This window comes from Cheilinus undulatus, linkage group 18 (assembly GCF_018320785.1).
Source record: "Cheilinus undulatus linkage group 18, ASM1832078v1, whole genome shotgun sequence".
Classification (NCBI taxonomy): domain Eukaryota; kingdom Metazoa; phylum Chordata; class Actinopteri; order Labriformes; family Labridae; genus Cheilinus; species Cheilinus undulatus.
Window position 1 is genome coordinate 28,106,488 of NC_054882.1, and position 20,084 is coordinate 28,126,571.

The 20,084-nt window shown below is 40.0% G+C and overlaps 2 protein-coding genes across 3 annotated transcripts in view; both read left to right on the forward strand.

Annotated features, from left to right (window-relative positions):
• The first annotated feature begins 76 nt into the window (after positions 1 to 76).
• Positions 77 to 6,531, forward strand: bub1bb (BUB1 mitotic checkpoint serine/threonine kinase Bb). The gene is made up of 9 exons (XM_041812948.1): positions 77 to 190; positions 2,184 to 2,351; positions 2,441 to 2,500; positions 2,591 to 2,735; positions 2,833 to 3,029; positions 3,116 to 3,279; positions 4,458 to 4,651; positions 4,739 to 4,839; positions 5,300 to 6,531. Exons 2-9 carry the CDS (start codon positions 2,209 to 2,211, stop codon positions 5,589 to 5,591), a joined length of 1,296 nt encoding a protein of 431 aa, XP_041668882.1. The 5' UTR covers positions 77 to 190; positions 2,184 to 2,208; the 3' UTR covers positions 5,592 to 6,531.
• Positions 6,532 to 6,988: 457 nt separating this feature from the next.
• Positions 6,989 to 20,084, forward strand: part of LOC121526432 (serine/threonine-protein kinase PAK 6) — a 35,250-nt gene continuing 22,154 nt past the window's right edge. Inside the window, exons 1-2 of one of the 2 annotated variants that reach the window (XM_041813016.1) lie at positions 6,989 to 7,149; positions 11,542 to 11,912. The gene's annotated coding sequence lies outside the window, so the exon portion shown is untranslated. Of the gene's footprint in view, positions 7,150 to 11,512; positions 11,913 to 20,084 lie in introns of those variants that run through there. The other variant, XM_041813017.1, reaches the window with a different exon arrangement.

Consider the following 20,084-nt stretch of genomic DNA (forward strand, 5'->3'; position numbering starts at 1 on the left):
TCCGGAAGATAATAGTTGACGCCCTTCTACGATATCCGGTTTGTGGTTCCACCAATCAGTTTTCTCTAAATCCTCTCGCGGTCCCTGTTCAAAACACACAACCGTCCGCGTAACTGTACATCTGTTACTACAAGACAACAACGTTGGGGCTGAAATATCCCGAAAACGAAACAAAGGACGCTTATAATTGGTATGACAACTGTTATTTGTCGCTCATCATTTTTATATTTATGTGTGACCGAGGAACTGCTCAGAAAAGCTCTCAACGGCATGAGCTGTCATGCTAATGCTAGCTAGCTAGTGGGGTAGGGCCACCACGTCATTTATTCTTCAACGTTGGAAAGGAAAAAAGTCCCTTACCACGGCGAATTAAGTTATTTAGGTTAAGTTTGTAACCAGTCATTTACTTTGGTATTTTTAAGTTCCAAGTTTTTTTTTTTAATTCATGCATGCACAGAGTTTCGGTATTCTTCCATAAGAACTGACGGGTTATCGTCCCCATGGTAATGTTCTGACCCCTGTAAAATCCCTTGATGTAGGATACTGAATTTTACCACAAGCAGCAATTTCACACCTAAATGATGATAATATTGACTATGAAACGAATGTGGCATTTTTAAAACTGCTCACATTTAAATTAGTTTTCATTACAATTACATGTATAGTTAAGAGATGCTGTAAACATGCTGCACACATTCTGTAACAGGATATTACTGCTTATGTGCAGAGATAAAGCATCTCCAATACTAGAACTCAGATGACAGTTGTGACTTTTTTTTTTTTTTTTTACTATTTGAAGCTGGTGTAAAACAAGACTGATGCATTTGATTGCATTTGGACTCTTTTTCAAACAATTATTGACAAAAAAACTGCAAGTAATTTCTTTGGAATGACAATTTGAATACACATACATTTATTTATAAGATATATTTTTAAAGGAACAGGGAGGGGTGTGATGAGACCGCGCACAAGGTTAGATTGAGACAAGATTTTAAACTACTGTATTTGAAGCTTGACAACAGAATATATACATTTTTTTTCTTTAAATCAAGTGCATAAAATGCAACGACTTCATGTCCATTTTAAAAGATTCAACTATTAATCCTTATGTACTAAATATTACTGCTTATGTAATTGTCTTGTCATGACTCATACATGCATTTAACAGCTCTTCATATCAAATATTCATGCATGTGTGTCATATCCTTATTCCTTCACTAGCTATTGCTCAGTTCCAATTAAAATAGAGATAAAGAAGCAGTTTAATAAACCTGAACTGTCTTTATATTTTCAAAAAGACTGAAATTTAAAAAGCTGCATCAATTTAGTTAGCCTAAACTGTTTCTCATCCTCCGGCAGGGATATAATCAAACACCTAGGGATCTTGTGCCACGAGATTTATTTACACCCCTATTAAGTAAAACCAAGCTTCATCTACAAACAGCATTGTAACAACCTACTGACAGATAATGAGCTCCAAAAATGTGCCCCCCTTTCTGAAGATTATACTTTCATATGAGTGTTTATTATAACACAGCACATTCTCCTCAATCCAAAAATTCAACTAGCTCTAGTTTACACTTAAAACTTCAGACCTTAGGAAACACATTAATACTTAAGTGTTGAAGATGGAAAAAAGAAAAATATCGGATGAGACGGGTCTGGTGATTCTGCTTTAAACTCCCCAAAGTATTCTTACTCTCTATCAAATAATGTAACAGTCTTTAAGTTGTAAATATTGGCCGAAATTTTCATGCCAAACCATAAATCAGCTTTATAAGCTATCTGCTGATATATGCAGAGTATATCACAAATAAATTCAAAAGTTATTTCCTATGTTAGAAAAAACTGTTACTATTCTACCACTTCTTCAAGTTTGAGAAAACAATTGTCCATTGTGATGCTTGCTTTATTTATTGTTAATGCCGTACCAAAATTTGACCAGAACCAAAATCCAAAGATGACCCCTTTACAATCTATTCATAGTAAAAATAAAACAGTTCTAAAGCAAGACAACTTGGAAAAAAACATCTTGATAATCTGCTTAAAAAATAATCTACAATCAAGTGTGGAAATAAGCCATTAGTATGAATATCCGTTGAAGGGGTTATACGTCTAGACAGAAGCAAGAACTATTTAATTAATAAGTAAATAAATAATCTTTGTGTTTCTTTTTTCCCTAGGTATCAGGTTTATTATATCCCTACAATGGCAGAGGGAGGAGATGTGGAATGGGAGCTTAGCAAAGAAAACATCCAGCCACTGCGGCGGGGCAGAGCCATATCAGCCTTGCACCAGGCCCTCAGTCAACAGCAGGATGGACTCAGCTCAGCCATCAACCAACAGAGACAGTATGCATGCTCTTTAAAACATGGACTGGAACTTCTGTAGTAACCATTTTCATGTCATATTGGAGATTTATTGACTTTTGTTTCTCTAGGGCCTTTGAGTCTGAGCTGCGAATGTATGATGGCGATGATCTACTTGATGTTTGGGATCGGTAAGTCAGATGTTTAAACGGGTAAAAGCAGCTGCTTTAAAAACTTAGAGGTTTCATTTTTAATCCTGAAATGTTTTTTGACTTTTACAGATACATCAAGTGGACTGAGCAGACTTTCCCTCAGGGAGGAAAGGAGAGCAACCTGGCCACATTGTTGGAACGAGTTGTGACCAGATTCACAGAGGAAAAGAAGTATCACAATGACCCACGCTATGTTGACATCTGGATTAAATTTGTACGTGTAGCTTTCAAAACTCTAAATATATTTTTCTGCTTTGATGCAGTACCGAAGCAGTAATAACTCTTCTATATATCATCCTGTGTGTCATCAGGCAGAGAACTGCCCTGAGCCTCTGGACGTTTTCAGGTACATGCAAGCGCAAGGGATAGGAGTCACACAGGCTTCTCTTTACATTGCTTGGTCTGAGGAATATGAGAATCAGGGGAACTGCCGCAAAGCAGACTTGGTCTTCCAGGAGGGATTCAAGAAGTGTGCTGAGCCACATGAGAAGCTCCTGCAGTTTCACAAGTATAAATTCATCCAGAAAAGTTTGAGATATTTTTTGAAATGCACAGCACATACATATTCAGTAATTTCTGTATCATTGTCGACAGGGCTTTGCAGGCACGAGTGTCCCGACAAGTGATGATGAACGTGGAGGAGGATGACAGTGATGATGAGCCTAAACAGCCTGAGAGGGTTTCTCTTGCTGACCTCAAACACAGAGGGAAGAAAAAGGCCATTGCCCCCATCAACAGAGCTGGCTCTGCAATCAAAAGTAATCACCAGAAAAAAACACCCAATATAACTACAGATTGAATGCATTTGAATCTTGTTTACATACAGTGCTGTGAAAATTCACTTCCCCCTTCTTTTTTGTTTCTTTTTTTTTTGGCGTGTTCGTTACACTTAAATTTTTCAGATTATAAAACATTTTTTAACATTAAACATAACCAGAGTAATTACAAAATGTACCCTTTGAATGATAATTAATTTGTTAAGAGAAAAAAGCCGTCCAAACCTATGCTGTCTCATGTGAAAAAGTAATCGCCCCCTTGTTAAATGATGAATGACTCCAAGAGCGCATCAGCGACTCATCCATGAGGTCACAAAAGAACCCAGAACAATAACTAAAGACCTGCAGGCCTCACTTGACCCAGTTAAGGTCAGTGTTCATGACTCGACAATAAGAAAGACGCTGGGCAAAAATGGCATCCGTGGGAGTATTCCAGGGCAAAAACCACTGCTGACCAATGATGAAATGTTTTGTGACAATAATGAAAAAATGAAAGTTAAACTTTTAAAACCAACACAACATTTCATAAAAGGAACATCATACCAGCAATCATGCATGGTGGTGGTAGTGTGATGGTCTGGGGCTACTTGCCATGATTGATGGAACCATGTTTTCTGCTCTCAGCCAGAAAATTCTGAAGGAGAATGACTGGCCATCAGTTTGTGACCACAAGCTCAAGTGCACTGGGGTTCTGCAGCAGGACAATGATCCGGAAGACACCAGGAAGTTCACCTCTGAATGGCTTAAAAAAAGAAAATGAAGGTTTTGGAGTGGCCTAGTCAAATTCTGGACTTAAATACATTTGAGATGATCTGGCCTGACCACAAACAGGCTGTTCATGCTGGAAAACCCTCCAATGTGGCTGAATTTAAACAATTCTGCAAAGAAAAGTTCTTCCTCCACAACAACGTAGAATACTCATTGCCAGTCATTGCAAACGCTTGTTGCTGCCAAGAGTGGCACAACCAGTTATTAGGTTTAGGGGACTAATACTTTTTCACATAGGGCCAAGAAGGTTTGGATGATCTGAAATATTTAAATGTGAAAAATATAACCAAAAAAAAAAAAAAAAGAAATCAGTGAGGGGAAAATAATTTTTTCACAGTACTGTAACAGAAAATTTGCCTTATTTTAATTTTCTAAAATGGTTTAATGAACAGGTACATCTGGAGGCCTGCAGTCACATGGCACCCCTGTCTTCGGTAATGTTTCAAACAGTCGGTTGGTGATCTTTGATGAGAACAAGGCTCAGAGTGCTGGCCCTTCAGAACCTAGGTTGGAGTCTTGGATGGCTCCTCCCTCTTCTAGAGCGAAGGAGAATGAGCAGAGGCCAGAGAAGTGGTGTGATGTCAAGGTACTAGTCCAGCTGGTGTTATGGTTTTGTTGATTTAATGTTTCGAATGTAACAAAGTTTTGTTAACCTAATGTGTGTGTACCATAGATACCACAGAAGTCCAAATTTGGACGACCTGTTATGGCTCCACCACCTCCCAAACCCACCTTCCAACCATTTGTAGAAGAGTCAGACCAGCCTCCAACCATGTGAGTGACTTCAAGAATGCAATTCTTTCCAGCTTTAATCCACTTCTTTTATTGTAGAACACTTGCATACATGAACAGATTGAAATTTGGTAAGGAGGTTATATTTTTCAACAGAGCTACATAAATGCCTGACATCACAGCTAATGGATAAGATTCCAACAACATAGCATGCAGAGCAAGAACTATTTATTTTGCTTCACATTTTATATAGAAGTTTCACTAAGAGTTACAGGGTAGAGGAGGTATGATGTTTGTTCAGAAATACTACATAGGTTAACAGGACAAGACCAACTAAAATTTTGATATAACTTACTGAAAAAAATTAATAGGCTTTTCTTTTGAAATTAAATTGAAGGACTATTTATCAATAAGTCAAAAAGTTGTGTTTTTATGCCTGTTCGACATTTTTATTTGCTATCTAATTGATTACTTCGGCATCTCTCCTCTCAAACTTGTTCAGGACTCCATGTAAGATAAACCCGGCAGTGAACACAGTGTTATCGTCTCGTAAGCCTTCCAGAGAGGAGACTCCTCTAAAGAGACTACAAGAGCACCATCAGCAACAGAAGGAAGCAGAATCAGGGAAACTACAAGAGCAGAGCATGTACTGTAAAGAGCTGCTGCTCAGTGGCGCCACAGAGTTCTGCTTTGAGGAACTACGTGCAGAGCGATACTTCAAAAAGACGCTACAAGAATCTCATGAAACCAGAGGTGAAAACAGCCAAGATAATGGCAGTGGCAATGTATGCTAAGGAGGCAGCTCAGCAAATGTTTTTGAAGGACTTTTACTTAGCCAGTAAGTATCATGTTACTGCTGCTTTATGTTGTGTGTTGTATCATGTATATATTTTGTTTGTGGATAATAAGTTCTTAGAAAGGTGAAAAGACAAAACAGGTACATTTGTTAGAAACCCTTTGAGCTCGATTCACATTATTTTAGAGTGATGAATTCAGTGAAATGCAGCTGGTGTACAAATTAATGGAAAAACTGTGTATTTCAATACAATGTGTAGCATCACAAACTGGCAATTGTAAGGCCTAAATTTCTATACAGATTTAAAAGTGAATTATCAGTGATGGCAGATATGATAATTTCTGCCAGTATTTACTACAAATATTTTGGTTTTAAAGATCTGCCTGTATCAGCTGTAAATATTGGCTGTATGGACAAGGACAAGGTTAGTGGAATTAAAGGCTGGACCAAGAGACCTACATCAGCTGAAGTCTTACACTTTAAAGTGTGTTTTAAGGACTAAAGTTTTAGGTCTGAACTACATTTAAATATCTGTATTGATTTTGGCATCTACTAAATAATCTGTAACTATCAGCATATTGGATGTTGCCAAAAATCAAATATCGTGCATCCCTACTTAAACTACCACTGCATGCATGTTATGTAAACTCAATGTAAATACTTCACTTGATCTACTACACACCGCAGTGCTTTGGTGCAGAAATACTACTGGCATATTAACCTAATCAGCCTTGAATCCATTCATCCATTTACTTTATTGCATTGTTCTTAAACTAGTTTTTAGTGTGCTGACTTTTTTTAGCATGTTTTTTTTTAAAACAACATCTGAAAGAAGGCTTTAGTGTGGAGATTTGATTGGTTTTTATGTTGCACTCTGAGTGTAATGTCCCTCAAGGCCTTTTTTCATTGATGTTCAATAAACTTGTTAAGATGTTTGCTAATGACATGTAGAATTGTTTTGGTTTGTTTTTCAATAGTTAGAGGTAGGCTGTAATGATGCATTGTCTGCTGGGTGTTATATGAGGGTTAGCAATGTATTAGACGTCCAGGAATGAACAACTAAAACGTTAAAATAGTCACAAATGCCTAATGATAAACACATTACTAGTTAACTATTCTGATAAGTATTCATGTGAGCATCCTTGTTCTTTTCTTAGGAATCCCACAACTACAGGTACCATTTCAATACATGCAATCTCAGCTGACCCAGTGTTAATCATTGTCCAGGCAAGATTACCCAGAAGCCCACTGACTAAAGCAGTGGGAGTAAACCTAATCTACTGTGACGATGAGATGTACTTCACACGCAGGCAGCTCGCAGGGCAGACTTTGATGCATGGTTTGAAGATAGGTGGATGGCTCATTAGCAAGTGAAATCCAGCCTTTGCAGTTGTGGGCAGAACAGGACTCAGTTATCCCCAGGAGGTCAGTCACTTTCCTGCTGTACTATGGCACAGACAGAGAGTTGCTGCTCTACATGCACACACAGCTCTGGGGGAACAGGCTTTAATCTCACACTGGAAATATGACACTGCCAGCAAAGATCATCATAACTGGTGAGTTCTCAAACTGTCTCCTTTAAATGGCGGCTTAGCACAGAGCTGTAAAATTCAATGATAAATGATCAGCAATATGATGCACTCCCATTATAATAACATAGTATGACCACATCATAATGTATCCTCTACAGCTAGCTTTTTGGCAGGACTTATTAAAAGCTCATCCCATTGAAGCAAACAGCCAGTGAGGATGATTTCGCCTCAGACAGAAAATCTATAGCACTCTCTTTCTGCAGCAGACAGATGTACACGCAGGCTACCTTTTTCCTTAATGTGCTTTAGACAGGCCCTTAGAGAAGAGCTTTTGTCCAGCGCTCTTACTTTGATGGACAAGAACACTCGGGGTCTGTGTGGGCCAGTCGCAGCTCTTAACCTATTTGTACAGTTTGTGTTTACATGCACCAGTTCACAAAAAGTTTCCTTCTAGACTGTCACGTACCTGACCAAAGACTAGTCATACCTAAAGATGGAAGAGAAAACTACTGAGTGTTTTCTCCAGGAAAGAAACAAAAACAAGTCAGTAGCCAGGAAACTTTGTTTATTTGCTCAAAGAGTTTACCAACTAACTCTCAAATCTAAATTGACATCCACAAAATTTTGGCCTCCTTTTGGACTATAAATTAAAAAAATAAATGCCTCAGTTTTTGTTAAATCAAATATCAAAATTATGAATTTTAACTCATTTTTACTCAGAAAGTTATCAAAGAAATAATCTTTGTATAAGTGGTACTTAATAGCCAAAGTTATTTTAAGCCTCTTCACAAAGAGGGCATGTCTATGCCAATCTCTTTGTTGTATTATTTGTAAGGATAGACCAAACATTAATCTGCCACAAGCTTTTTTAAAAAAAATACTGGCCCATTATACTTTTAAGAAGGATACAAGCTATGCACAACTAGATGCTGATAAAGTTGAATGGAGGTAGCTGGGGTGGAGGAGGGTTGCAGTGTCCGCACTGAAACGACAGGCTGACTGTGAAAGAGAGAATGGTAGATTTAAAATATGACAGGTGCATGATTGGTCAAACAAGGATGTGACAGAATCTGTTAAGCCGAGTTCATTAGAGAGTGAACGCTCATAATCAGCTGATCACCAGAACAGGAGGAGAAAGGGAATGAAAGGAGGGAGTGATATGATCGACGTGCACCCAATGAAGGGGTAAGAAACTATCTCCCTGCTTGAACTTATGTGAAGCTCCGTTTTGAGAAAGCGCTGTTAATGTGGTTTCAAAAGCCTCTTTAAGTAACTTAATTGCTAGTGATGCATGATACTATTGACATTATATCGGTATCAGCAGATATTGTCATCATAAATTAATTATCAATATTGGCAGATATGAAAATTACTGCTGATATTTACAACCAATTTCTTGACTGTAAATATCGGCCTATATGTGTTCTAAATATTGGTTGTATGTATTAATAAGATGGTGAAGTTTAAGGCAGGACCAACAGACCTACGCTAGCTAAAAATATTTTTCTTTGGTCATCCACATTACTCAAATTTTAAAGCGTGTTCAAAGGACTAAAGTTTGTTTAAAAGTAATTGTAATTGTAAAGTTTGTTCCTCTTTAAACTTTAAAATGAGGACTAAAGTTTTAGGTCTGAACTACATTCATACATTGGTATTGATATCTATGACAGTTTAAATGAATTTGATTTATCAGTATATTGGATATTGGCAAAAATCCAATATGGTGGGGCGCAGGTGGCCTAGTGGTTTGGGGCACGCCCCATGTGCGCTGACGGCCCGGGTTCAAATCTGGCCTGAGGCCCTTTTCCTGCATGTCTCTCCCCTGCTCTCGTCCCTGTTTCCAACTCTATCCACTGTCCTCCTCTATCAAAAATAAAGGAACAAAATGCCCAAAATAAATCTAAAATAAATAAATAAATAAATAAATAAAATCCAAAATGGTGCATCCCAAATAACTAGTGATATCTTTCAGGCTTTGTTCAAAATTTGTAGCCTAAGATATTACCACAGCTACAGTATTATATCATTATCTATAATTAGTGTTGTTGAAGTGTGATTATTGCGCAAAATATGATGGTTGGGATATTTATTGAATTTTTCTGATGTTTAACTTTTTGATTTTAGCACGATTAGGTTGTCAGGATTTTCTTCTTAATCTCGACGGGAATCAGTTTCCATACAGGAGAATAATGTGGGCTTTATCTTAACCTTCTGTGGCAGTGTTACCTCCTTCTATCAGAATTAAAATGGATTTACAGGTCACCAGTAAATGTCAATGGCTTTTCACAAGAAATTACATTTACTCTCACCGTATAGGCTGAACCCAGATAACCCCGGATCTAATCCTTACAGATTCATCCTAAACAATAGAGTGAATTGAAATGCAAACAATTAAGGCGGTATCACTTATGCGGCCCCTGGGCTTTCATTTTAATAAACCCCTGCTTTAAGACTTCTCTGTGTCACAGTAAGCCCTCTTTAGTTTGGTCATTAAGTCAAGCAGAGCTGACAAATACATTAGAATAAACCCTTTTAGTCCCTGGTGAACATAAATCTTGTCACTATTGTAGTGACTATACAGCTACATGGTAAAAAAAAATCTGGATATTTTGTTAGTAAAGTGACATGACACAACATAATTTACTTATCACATAACAAAATATAAGAAAAGATCATAAAAACAAGTTTTTCCCACACTATTTTATCATTAATGCCATAGCTTCAATTACATTTTGCAGCTTTGCTCACCACAAGACAATGGACAAAGAAGACCAAGAAAGTTCTTTGGTCTTATTAGAACAAAATGGGGCTTTCAGGCCATCAGACAAGACACCAAACACTGCACATCACCACAATGACACCATCCCGACTGTAATACATGGTGGTGGCAGCATCATGTTGTGGGGATGCTTCTCAGCAGCCAGCCCTCGAAGGCCTTGTAAAAGTGGAGGGTAAAGGCGCTCCCCGTGTACGTGGACAGCCCGGGTTCGAATCCGGCCTGAGGCCCTTTACCGCATGTCTCTCCCCCACCCTTGATCCTGTTTCCGACTCTATCCACTGTCCTCCTCTATCTAATAAAGGCATAAAAATGCCCAAAAATAAATCTTTAAAAAAAAGAAAAAAGTAGAGGGTAAAATGGATGTGGCAAAATATAGGGAAAAACTGGAGGGCAATTTTGAGAACCACAGCTTGGGAGAAGTGCTGTGATTGCAGTCAATGTGCATCTACTAGATACAGACTTGAAGAGGGTGAATATTTATGCTGTCACTTATTTTACATTACATATTTTTATCTAATTGACATTAATTTGTAGAAATTTGTTTTCACTTTGCCATTAGAGAGGGTTTTTTTTTGTTTTTTTTTTGTTAAAAATGCCAAAGCATATTGACCATGATTGATTTATAAAATCAATAAAAGGGTAAAACATCTAAGGGGGTGAATACTTCTTGTAGGTGCTGTATTACCAAACAAGTAAATCTGTGACAATAAAGCTGACAAGTAAGACTAAGAGGGGGTTGTGTCTGTGTAACCTCTTACAGCTCAAACTATTATTGTTATGCAGATTGGTTTGCTAGAGCCTTTCTTAGATGATTTTATTTGATCCGTAAGGAGACATCATTATCTGAGCCTGTATTCCTGCAGATGTTTGCATGTGTCTCTTCTAAGACAAGTACACATGTATGCCCCAAATCTCGCTCTCTGTGCAAGCCATTTCTGCACGATTTGACCCTAATACATTTTCCTGCTTTGTGTCTGTTCTTAGCAGCTGTATGAATTATTCAGGAAATGATTGTGGTGAAAAGAGAGGGGAACATTCTAGTCAAATAATGAGCATGTAAGACTGGGACAGTGTTAAAGTGTCTACATGCACAAAGACAGCTGGTTCACAATGGAGAGAAATTTAACCATTTTTTACACAACAAATCCAACAACCCTTCCTGCCATCTGCCATCCCTGACTCTGTCATTGCATGGATAATGCATTTGACTGAACAGCCGCACACTGGGTGAGCACAGCGCCCTCGTGTCACCCACATTACGTGCAAAGGAGACAAGAGGGAGGGCAGGGAGGTGGGTGAAAGGTATCCCAGGTGATGAGGTGTGGAGGAGCCTCTGCTCTCCTTACAGTCACCGGAAACCAGCTTAAAAAAAAAAAGACACATGCACATGCTGCTATCAGTTCTCTTACAGTCCAATGAGGGAGTGGGAGGAGGCAGAGAAGGAGGGAAGTGATAAAGAGAGAGAGAGAGGAAAAGGGAGGTGGGAGGGAGAGCGTGTGTGAGAGAGAGCAAGCAGGAGAGGGAGAGAGGGGGGATGGAAGGAGCTGTATGGGGCCGTGATACTCTCTCCTCCTGGATGCTGCCTTTCCTCTTCATGGCTTTGTCCCTTTCTTTGTGCGGTCACCCTGTGTCCCCAGGAGCAGGCAGAGCTACACCGACCAGCACTCAGCCACCGAGCCGGGGATGAATCAGCCCCAACAAAGAGCCTTTGAGATGGGAATGTGTGCTCCTGCCTGGAGGGAGGAACGCATCAGGCTTTCCCAGGCAAGCGGCAGCCTGCAGTGTGTGCTCGCTTGAGAAGAGAAGCCAGCCCTCCTCCTCCTCTTCTTCTTCCTCCTCATCGTTGTGTGCATGACAGAGGGAGAGAGCGTGTATGTCCATGTGTGAGTGCATGTGTGAATGTGAGTAAGCTTTTGTATAATAGTGTATGTGAGTGTGAGAGTGTGCGCACTCTGGCTTCCAAGCCTTCCAGGAGGAGAGAGGCTCTCCTCTCCACCAGACAGCAAAGGTAAGGGGGATGACTGATTTTTTTTCTCTCTCCCCTCCCTCTACTAACAATGATTTATCCCTCCAGAGCCCCATCTCCTCTCCACACACCGAGCTGAGTGGGGGAAAGAGAGAGAGGGGGAATAAAAAGGATAAGAGGCTTAACGTCATTGATAAAGAGCAGGCTAGTGTGTGCCGTCGGTAGGCATCAGCCGTGGTGGAGCGAGATGATGAAGAAGGAGGAGGTGGAGAGGCTGTGAGGAGAATGCAGTGCAGCTTAGGTGCTGATGAAGGGAGAAAAGGGGAAGACAAGAAGGGGATGCTGGATGTATTCAATAGGCTGCATCCCAAAAAACCTTCACCTTCCTCTCACCCCTCCTCCTCAAAAATCCCCATTACTGTCTCCTTCGCTTCTCTCTTCAACCTCTGACAAAAATATCTTTAAATGTCCTTCTAGATGTGGATCCTGCTTTAAAAATACAGTCTGTGCTCCTGGAAGCGTTCTGTTTTTAACGCTGTGCATGTAGGTGTGGGTTCTCAGGTGATCTTTGTGGTCCTAACAGAGACAGAGTATACAAGCTGCTACTGTATATAGACATTTGAGTTAGTGGATGCTGTGGGAAAATAGACACGGGATGGGAGACTGATATGGCATATTTTCTTAACATTCACTTTGATCTGTAAATGTAGAAACCGGTTGTACTGGAGCTTGCATAAACTCTGGATGTGATGTTTGATCTGCGTTCTGAAGATGCTGAAAAGAGGCAGGTTAAGTCTAGTTATTAGATGCCAAATCCCTGGTGAGGATCAATCTGAAGAAGTGTTTGTTTGAGTCCACTTCATTAAGAGTTCACCTGGTGTACCAGTGTCTTGATGGTGCATTTCATAAGTCTGCTGATGATGTAATTGAGGCTCTACACTCCTTCAACTACCATGTGTTTGTGTCTCAAGTTGCTCATTGATATTCATGGAGGAGAAGGGAGAGGGTAGAGGAGGTGACAGAGAAGGTCTTTTTTGGTGCCTGAACACACATCCGTGCACACACGCACAGCTGGAGGTCTGCCTCAGTGAGGAGGCGTCTTCTATATTTTGGAGGCCGTTTTTTTGCTTTCACGCTCTTACAGACTCACGTTGCAACCCAAACTGGCAGCACAGACTCTACAGTGTATGTACCAGTGCACTGACGGGACAGGAAGTGATAGGAAACACTACCATGCACATGCGCACAGGTGCAGGCGCTACATAATTTCATGTGCCATGCTGTGTCCGTGATAGTTTTTAGGAATGCTCTTGTCATGTTCATGTCAGCCAAAGGAAGGGACGGTGTAAATTACTAGCTTAGCATCTCCTCTGGCCATGAAACGTCAAGCAGTAAGGATTAAAACAGCCTCTGAGTCCAAATTGGGACAGCGTGACATGACTCCCCTCTCAGGGCTTGAACAGCACCCATGCTGGGTGACAGAGGAGGGCGGCTGAGTCTGTGCAGATTGATGCCATAGAGGAATCTGAGGTTAAAAATGGTTGGTGCTTTGTCCCTGAAAGAGACATGCTGAGGCCTTGGCTGAAAAAAATATAAATCAAAGCTTTCATAAGCACATGCACGTGCAATAAAGCTTGCTCTGAAGCCTGGCGCATCAATAAATTGGACCCAAGAGAGAAGAGTTGGGCTCTTATCATTGGTCCAGACTGATCATACGTTCCTATCAGCAGAGCGTCAAATTGTTCAAAGCACTTGTAAGAGCCAAGAAGATCTTTAATTAAGCAGAGTGTTGGTCAGTGCTGCATTTCCCTGCCCTTCGTATACATATAGTTTGAAGGCATCCCTCCTGAGTTAAGAAAGTATTATTCTAGTGATGTGTCAGCATCAGTAGAACCCATAAAAGCCCCAGGACACTAGCCGTGTTGCTTTTACAATCTCATTATGTTAAGGTGTTTGGAGGAGCAGATAGAGACTATAGCTTTTACTGTGCATTTATGTCCCCACTGCAGGGCAAAATAAACACGATTTCTCATCCATTTTCTCATCTGTGAGAATCAGTGCCAATATGTCAGGTGACAGGATGATGTATGCGCTCGGTGGATGTCCTCAGATCCCCTTTGCTGAGGCTTGTTTACTGCAAACAAAGCTTCCCAAGACGCTGGAGAAAAGAGGTTACATCTTCAGAGCAGGAATAAGGGCTGTTATCCACAACAGTATGCCCCTAAATTAGATGAAGAAAAAGTATGAAATATTAATATTCAGGGCACTGACGGTTTAAATCTGTGCCTAACTGTTCTGCATTTTATTTCTGTTTTCTCTCACTTTCTTCCTTTCTCTCATCTCCATCCTTTTTTCTGTCACTACATCTAAGTGTCCAACCCCAGCGCCTTCTCCCTCCTGTCTTGACCTCTCATTTCTCGTTTCATCCTGTCAATATTAACACAAGACTGATGTGCATTCCTGCGCAGATGTCTGCCCTTGAAGAGCTGACAGCCCCCGTTGTCAGGCATGGACATCTTATTTTACTCTACACTTTCAAACCCGAGGCCCTTTTTCTTACTCATTCAGCGCAGGAAAAAAAATGACAGACATGGTTTTTGATGCGTTTACTTTCCTGAATAGTTTTACTCCCTGACCTCAAACTGTTTCTGACTTGCCTTATATAGAGGTTTAAGTGAAAGCTTACAAATGAAGCATGGCATCAAGTTTTGAGACACAAGCTATGTCACTATCAATGAACTCTCTGTGTGAATGTGGGTCATCGTCCCTGCTAAATATTCAAGTGTTCCAGATGAAATTTGAATTCAGAAACTTTTATCATTTGGTGGTTCCACTGAATATTATGTTTTTGACTAGTTTTAATCACAGTTAGAAGCCTCTTGTATTTGAATTTCCTTTGTTCTAAAAATGTTATAAACTATGTCCTTCAAACAGTCCATAACATTGATTTCACATGCCCTTGGATCTGCTGTTGTCCTTAGAATGAAACATCTTCATAGAAGCTGACAACCCTAGAATTAAACTTGGTGTGTATCAAATTGCATACTCCTGTTAGCACACTGAATTATGGTATACTTTAATGTGGTATAGAGCACTTAAAATCACAGTAGGTTGATATTGTCTCAAATTGTGAACTGCTTTTTGCAGTAACAGTAAATGACGACAGCTAACCGCCTCTCTTTTCTTCTTCTGCTTTTTAACAGCAAGTTATCAATAGACGTTAGGTGTTTATAATCAAAACTGGACGGTAAATTTCACTCTCTCTTACATTTATGTAACTTCTATTTTATGCTAACATTATTCACTTAAAGTAAAATGGACTTAATTACCCTTTTCTTGATTGAAATCTGCTGGTGTTGCCAACATTAGCTAGCTAGCCGATGCTAACGTTAGCTAGCTTGCTAGCATGCTAACAGTACATTATCCACTTCACTGAGAGAATGCGATGTTAAGCTGGTTCCTCAGTAATGTTTATAATAAATAATAAACAGACCATGAACATGGTAACACACTCATAAAAACAATCCTTTCATGCTAATTCTTTGCAGGTACAGTCACTAGAAAAAGTATGTGAACCCTTTAAGATTTCTTGGATTTCTACATAAATTGGTCATCAGATGTGCTCCGATCTTCATCTAACTCACAACAATAGACAAACACAGTCTACTTAAACTAATACTGCACAAAAAATCATATGTTTTCATGTTTTTATTGAACAAAACATGTAAATATTCACAGTGCAGGGTGGAAAAAGTATGTGAACCCCTAGGCTAATGACTTCTCCAAGAGCTATTTGGAGCCAGGAGTCAGCCAACCTGGAGTCCAATCGATGTGATGAGATTAGATGTGTTGGTTAAAGTTGTCCTGCCCTATAAAAAACACACACAAGTTTTGAATTTGCTGTTCTCAAGAAGCATTGCCTGACGTGAACCATGCCTGGCACAAAAGAGTTCTCAGAAGACCTACGATCAAGAACTGCTGACTTGCATGAAGCTGGAAAGGGTTACAAAAGCATCTCTAAAAGCCTTGATGTTCATGTGTCCACGGAAAGACAGATTGTCTACAAATGGAGAAGGTTCAGCACTGTTGCTACTCTCCTTGTAAAGATGACTGCAAGAGCACAGCACAGAATGCTCAATGAGGTGAAGAAGAATCCTAGAGTGTCAGCTAAAGACTTACAGAAATTTCTGGCACATGCTAACATTTGTGTTGACAAATCTACAATAAGTAAAACATTAAACGAGAATAGCGTTCATGGGAGGACACCACGGAGGAAGCCACTGCTGTCCAAAAAACACATTGCTGCACATTTGAAGTTTACAAAAGAGCACCTGGATGTTCCACAGCACTAATGGCAAAATATTCTGTCCATAGATGAAACCAAAATTGAGTTGTTTGGAAGGAAGACACAGCACTATGTGTGGAGAAATAAAGGCACAGCACACCAACATCAAAACCTCATCCCAACTGTGAAATATGGTGGAGGGGCCATCATGGTTTGGGGCTGCTTTGCTGCCTCAGGGCCTGGATGGATTGCTGTCATTGACAGAAAAATTAATTCCCAATTTTATCAAGACATTTTACAGGAAAACTTAAGACCATCTGTCTGCCAACTGAAGCTCAACAGAGGATGGGTGATGCAACAGGACAAAGACCCAAAGCATAGAAGTAAATCAACAACAGAATGGCTTCAACAGAAGAAAATACACCTTCTGGAGTGGCCCAGTCAGAGTCCTGACCTCAACTCAATTGAGATGCTGTGGCATGACCTCAAGAGAGCGATGCACACCAGACATCTGAATAATATTGCTGAACTGAAACAGTTTTGTAAAGAGGAATGGTCCAAAATTCCTCCTGACCGTTGTGCAGGTCTGATCTGCAACTACAGGAAACATTTGGTTGAGGTTATTGCTGCCAGTGGAGGGTCAACCAGTCATTAGCCTAGGGGTTTAGATACTTTTTCCACCCTGCACTGTGAATGTTTACATGTTTTGTTCAATAAAAACATAAAAACATATAATTTTTGTGCAGTATTAGTTTAAGCAGACTGTGTTTGTCTATTGTTGTGAATTAGATGAAGATCGGAATACATTTGTTGACCAATTTATGTAGAAATCCAAGAAATCTCAAAGGGTTCACATACTTTTTCTAGTGACTATATTGTGTGTATGACATCAGCTATATTAGTTTAGCACCTTGGCATGAAAAGAGCACAAGTTAGCCTTGTACCATACTTACAATGACAATGCTACATGCTAAGGCTGAGCAGGCGTCCCTTTGATATTTCACCCTCTTATTGACTTTAAATATCAATCATGGTCAATATAGTTTGGCTTTTACAACAAATTCTCTGTTTGATTGAGGTCTGGGCTTTGACTCGGCCACTCCAGAACATTCACCTTGTTGTCTTTAAACCATATCTGCATAGCTTTTGCTGTATGCTTTGGGTCATTGTCCTCCTGAAAAATAAATCTCTTCCCAGGCCATAGTTCTCTTGCAGACTGAATAAGCTTGTCCCCCAGGATTTCCTATATTATTATGCATTCATTTTACCCTCTACCTTTACAAGCCTTCCAGGGTTGGCTGCCGAGAAGCATCTCCACAGCATGAAGCTGCCACCCACATTCTGAGGATGGTGTGTTTGTGATGATGTGCAGTGTTTTGTGTCCACCAAACATAGTATCTTGTCTGATGGCCAAAAAGCACCACTTTGATCTCATCAGACTTAAGAACTTTCTTCCACTTGATTTGTACTTTTCAATAATCTTTTCTCTAAGTTGCTTGGAGTGTTCTTTTGTCTTCATGATGCAATGGTAGCCAGGAGTTCTGATTAATCAGTGACGGGACCTTCCTGACACAGGTAGGTTTATACTACAACAACTTGAGACACCTTCACTGCATTCAGGTGTTCCCCATTTCACTAATTGTGAGACTTCTAGCACCAATTGGCTGGACCTCTGTTGAATTAGGTCACTTTAAAGGGGGTGAATATTTCTGCAGCCACTTATTTTATAGCACATATTCTTAAAATTTATTTTCACTTTGACATTAAAGAGGTGTAATTTTTGGGCAAAAAGACAAAGTATATTGACCATGATTGATTTATGAAATAAATGAAAGGGTAAAACATAAGGGGTGAATACTTTTTATAGGCCCTATAACTGACTTCAGTAGCATAGCACAGCAGGTTTGATGCTAACTATCATTATTACCATTTTAGATCAGCATGATCGCATGCTTATCAACTGATTTGATGTCATTGGCATGGCATGGGCTTACTAACAGTGTCAGTGCTAACATGCTAATGCAAGGTATAATGCCTATCATGTTTTTACGTTGTGTTTTGCACATAAGCATGAAAACTAGCATCAGTATATAGGCATGGAAACATTCTCATAATTGCAATCGGGATATGTTTAATCATTTCAATAACATGGGTACTGAGAATGTATACTCTACAACCGTTCATGAGTGAATAAAATAGCATGGAAATAGAGTCTGAGAGTTAAAAAAGAATCCTAGGGGCGCGCTGGTAGTCTAGTGGTTAAGGCGCATGCCATATACGCAGGCGACCCGGGTTCAAATCCGGCCCGTGGCACTATTTCCTGCATGTCTCTCCCCGCTCTCTCCCCTGTTTCCGACTCTATCCACTGTCCTATCAAATAAAGGCAAAAAGGCCAAAAATAAATCTTAAAAAAAAAAAAAAAGAATCCTAGGAAGGACTCCTTGACCACTGACTGAGTCCAAGCTCCTCAGAAAGCCCCACCATGTCTTCATATCAGGCACCTTCCCTTGAGACATGTTAAACTACAGAGATATGGAGACTTTAAGTTATTGTTACTCATATAAAAGTAGGTGACCAAGTACTGCATGTTGGCATTTGGGTATGTCCTTTGGTTATGTAGGTCTGTGGCTTTGCAACCCACAAAGAAATCCATCTTTTCAAAAATATCGGTCTTTACTCTGTTAATGCCAGGTAAGCACTAGTGTTGTACCCAAGACCACACTATCCGAGACCAAGACTTCCCTGAGACCAGAGTGCACCAAGACCAAGACTTTTGGGGGTCGAGACTGAGTCAAGACCGAGACCAAGACAAGCCAAGACCGAGACAAGACCAAGGCCATAAAAATCAAATAATAATTAAAAAGAAAAAACCTGACAAGGTTGAACAGTTAAAGAGCTTTCTCTCTTTAATTTTAGTTTTCTTTTTAGTAAATTTGACAGATCAGTGATGGTCTCGACCGATCTTCATGGAATATCCCGAGTCTGGCCAGTCTGAGACTGAGAAAAGACCGAGTAAAAATACTCTTGAGTTCAAGACAAGACCAAGACTTTCAAATTGTGGTCTTGAGACCAGTCTCAAGACCAAGACCATTCTCGAGTACTACAACACCATGGTAATAATGATAACTATTTTAGTTTAGCACGTAAGCATGTAAACAAATGATGGATGGTGTGAAACATGGGCATGCAAAGCAGAAATATGCTTATTTTAGTGATTTTGATCCAGCATATTTAAAAAAGCAATCTCCATTATCAAAGACGAACTGTTTAGTCATTAGCAAAGTCAGTGCAATACACCCTTTTGTCATCATGAATGACATGTGGAACTTCCTTGGCATTCAGATTTGTAGTTTTGGGATAGTTCATTTTGGACGAGTAGATATTGCATCCTTAGTTGCTAGCGAGACACTGAAGGCAAACTGTGCTCAGTCATTTCCACATTTGCACAATTTCTGACTCCACAGAGGCAGCTGTGTGCCATTCTCCAATGTTCCCTTTATTTCAGGAGCTTTGTCGTGCATGATGTATCAGACCACTAGCATGAAATATGCATGGCAGCAATGTGTTATTCCATGTCATTGAATGCAGCGTATTACATCACTTGTTGTCTCCTATTGACAAACCCCCTTGTGTCTGCAGAGGTGACTTCAAAGAGAAAGCAGACATCAACTTAAATCATAAACACTGCTATTGTACTGTCCGGTCACGTCCGGCGCCTGTGTACCAGTTTTTTATGCCCTCAGATGGTGTGTGTATGAGCATGTGTGTGTTTGATAAAGAAAGAGATGACCAACCAAGACCCCCCTGCTCCCCCGTTTAGAGGCAGTCTCATTACACTCAAAGGGCAGAACGGTCATCATAATGAAGCTGATAGAAGAGCAATCTTTAAGCCCCCCACACTCCACTGCACAGTCCAAAAGCAGCAGTTA